General features: G+C 48.1%; 1 protein-coding gene across 3 annotated transcripts in view; it reads right to left on the bottom strand.

The window, feature by feature from the left end:
- Positions 1 to 2,500, bottom strand: part of celf3b (cugbp, Elav-like family member 3b) — a 41,281-nt gene that overhangs the window by 4,370 nt on the left and 34,411 nt on the right. For all 3 annotated transcript variants that reach the window (XM_062538102.1, XM_062538104.1, XM_062538103.1), the window contains 5 exons: positions 2,144 to 2,290; positions 1,901 to 1,969; positions 1,621 to 1,725; positions 1,024 to 1,167; positions 524 to 676 (listed from right to left, as the gene is read on the bottom strand). In XM_062538102.1, coding sequence (XP_062394086.1) covers positions 549 to 676; positions 1,024 to 1,167; positions 1,621 to 1,725; positions 1,901 to 1,969; positions 2,144 to 2,290 — 593 coding nt within the window. In that variant the 3' untranslated portion in view covers positions 524 to 548. The remainder of the gene's footprint in view (positions 1 to 523; positions 677 to 1,023; positions 1,168 to 1,620; positions 1,726 to 1,900; positions 1,970 to 2,143; positions 2,291 to 2,500) is intronic.

Here is a 2,500-nt window from a genome sequence, read left to right as displayed (position 1 = left end):
ACAAAATGACCAAAGGCAGTCAACACAGGCAGTCTCCACGGCAACCCACAGGCAAACTGCAAAGGCAACCAACACAGGCCAATCAACTTACTACAACATCAGTTGCTAGGTAACCATAGCCATGGGTTCTCCGCGATTTGTGATTGGACAAGTAGACCTTGCTTGTGGTTTGTTGTTTTCAAGGAAAAACACAGCAGAAAAAAAAAAATCAAATAAAAGTAAACAACAAGGACCACACAGTGCTTATGGTTCCTGTATATTATTCTGTGTTACACTTTCACAATTCCCCACATCTCCCTCCACACAGTGCTTATGGTTCCTGTATATTAGTCTGTGTTACACTTTCACAATTCCCCACGTCTCCCTCCACACAGTGCTTATGGTTCCTGTATATTAGTCTGTGTTACACTTTCACAATTCCCCACGTCTCCCTCCACACAGTGCTTATGGTTCCTGTATATTAGTCTGTGTTACACTTTCACAATTCTCCACATCTCCCTCCATCTGTGTCCCCGCTGCTCACCTCCACGTGTGTTCTTGTCAGTGCCTCAGTACGGGCGGTTGGCATCTTTGGGACGCTTCAGCTGCACTTTGAGTCTCTTCATGCCGATCTGGAAGCCATTCATGGCCTGGATAGCCGCCTGTGCACTGCCTGGGTTATCAAAGCTCACAAAGCCTAGAGGAGAGAGAGAGAGAGAGAGAGAGAGAGAGAGAGAGCGAGGAAGGAAGGAATTAAAAGTGAAACTATGTAATTTGTTTACATTTTTTGTTCCTATCTTCATATTCACAGAGACAAAGTATCCTTTTTCAGTGACATGGTTTATGTTCAGCACAACAGAACTGGACTGCAACAAAGATTAGCTGTTGTTGCTGAACAGGAAGTCATGTCTCATTTTCTAACCTTGTTTACAAACCATGTTTGCTGAGTGTCCTTCCACAGAAACCACAGGCGGAAGCTCGTGGCCTGTCTCACTCGCACACCCCCACCCCCACCCCCACCCCCCCATCTGTCCCTGGCCTTACCGAAGCACTTGCTCTGGTTGGTGGCGCGGTCCACGAACACCTTGGCAGAGATGACATTCCCGAAGGGCAGAAACATCTGCAGCATCTCAGAGTCTGTGAACTCCTGAGGCAGATGGTAGATGAAGATGTTACAGCCTTCAGGACCTGAAAGAGACACAGAAATACACACACACACAGACATACACAGACACACACACACACATACAAACACACACACACACACACACACACACACACACACACACACACACACACACACACACACACACACACACACAAACACAAACACACACACACACACACACACACATCCATTAATTAACATGAACACTCATGAATTAAATATACTCTTTTAAGTAAGCCTAATATATAATGAATTGTCCAATTGTCCAGAGAGTCTACTGGTCAATATAAGGATCAACCTTTTAAAGAGCAGTGATGGCTGTGGTGGGGAAGGCTAATGCTGAGTGTGCTTTCTTTGCTTTCATTACAGTGGTTAAGTTTTACAGGACTGGAGCATCCAAACAAAGAGATACTAGAAACTAGATGGAGGGGGGGGGGGTGTTTTGATAGGTGTGTGACAGGAAGTGACATCACCTTCTCGTTGCTGCTGTTGCTGGGGCTGCTGGTGTTGCTGGGCAACCAGGGTGGGTTGCTGTGGAAACGGCTGCCCAACCAATCCGTATGCAGCAGGGTACGCCGCTGAGAAAAGTGGAGAAACGGGCACATGTTGCTTCAGCTCGTGCTAAGTGTGTGGCTTAGGAACACTACAAGTCTGAAACAAAATGGAGGAAGAGCCCTCTAAAGAGTGTGATGAGCGCAGACACAAAATGGCTGCTGCTGACAGCCGGCCGGGGCCAGTGGCACGCTGACTCACCTGTGTAGTGCTGCATGCCTGCGTACGCCTGCTGAAGAGTGTCCAGCCCCGCCGTAGCTGGACTCTGGGCTACAAGAGAGAGAGAGAGAGAGAGAGAGAGAGAGAGAGGGAGAGAGAGGGATGAAGAGAGGATAGTTGTGGAGAAGGAAGAAGATAGATCAGGTAGAGGGTTAGATATGTAATCATCACAGACTGTTTTGTGTTCTTTTGTATAACTGTATAATGCATTGGGATGACTCTAACCTTGGTATGAATGCACGCCATTGGTGTAAATGGTTTCAGATGCAGGATGCCCATTGGCTTGCGTGGGCAAAGTGCTGTAGCCGTTGACACTGATTGGAGGCAGAGCCGTCATGGGTGTGGCTGTGATAGTGGGCGGAGTGTTTGTGCCTGCAGTTCAGAAACCACAGCAGAGACTCTCAGAACAGGACTCCGTCAAAGACATCACACACACACACATACACAAACACACACACACACACACACACTTTTGGGAAGAGGAGGACGGACACAAGACCAGAGGAGCCAGGCTGGACACAGCCCCTCCAGACCGGACGAGACGAGCAGGGCTCACACAGATCTTCTGACACCAGTGGAAAT

The sequence above is a fragment of the Sardina pilchardus genome, chromosome 6 (assembly GCF_963854185.1).
Source record: "Sardina pilchardus chromosome 6, fSarPil1.1, whole genome shotgun sequence".
Classification (NCBI taxonomy): Eukaryota; Metazoa; Chordata; class Actinopteri; order Clupeiformes; family Clupeidae; genus Sardina; species Sardina pilchardus.
This window is presented reverse-complemented; position numbering and strand designations above follow the sequence as displayed.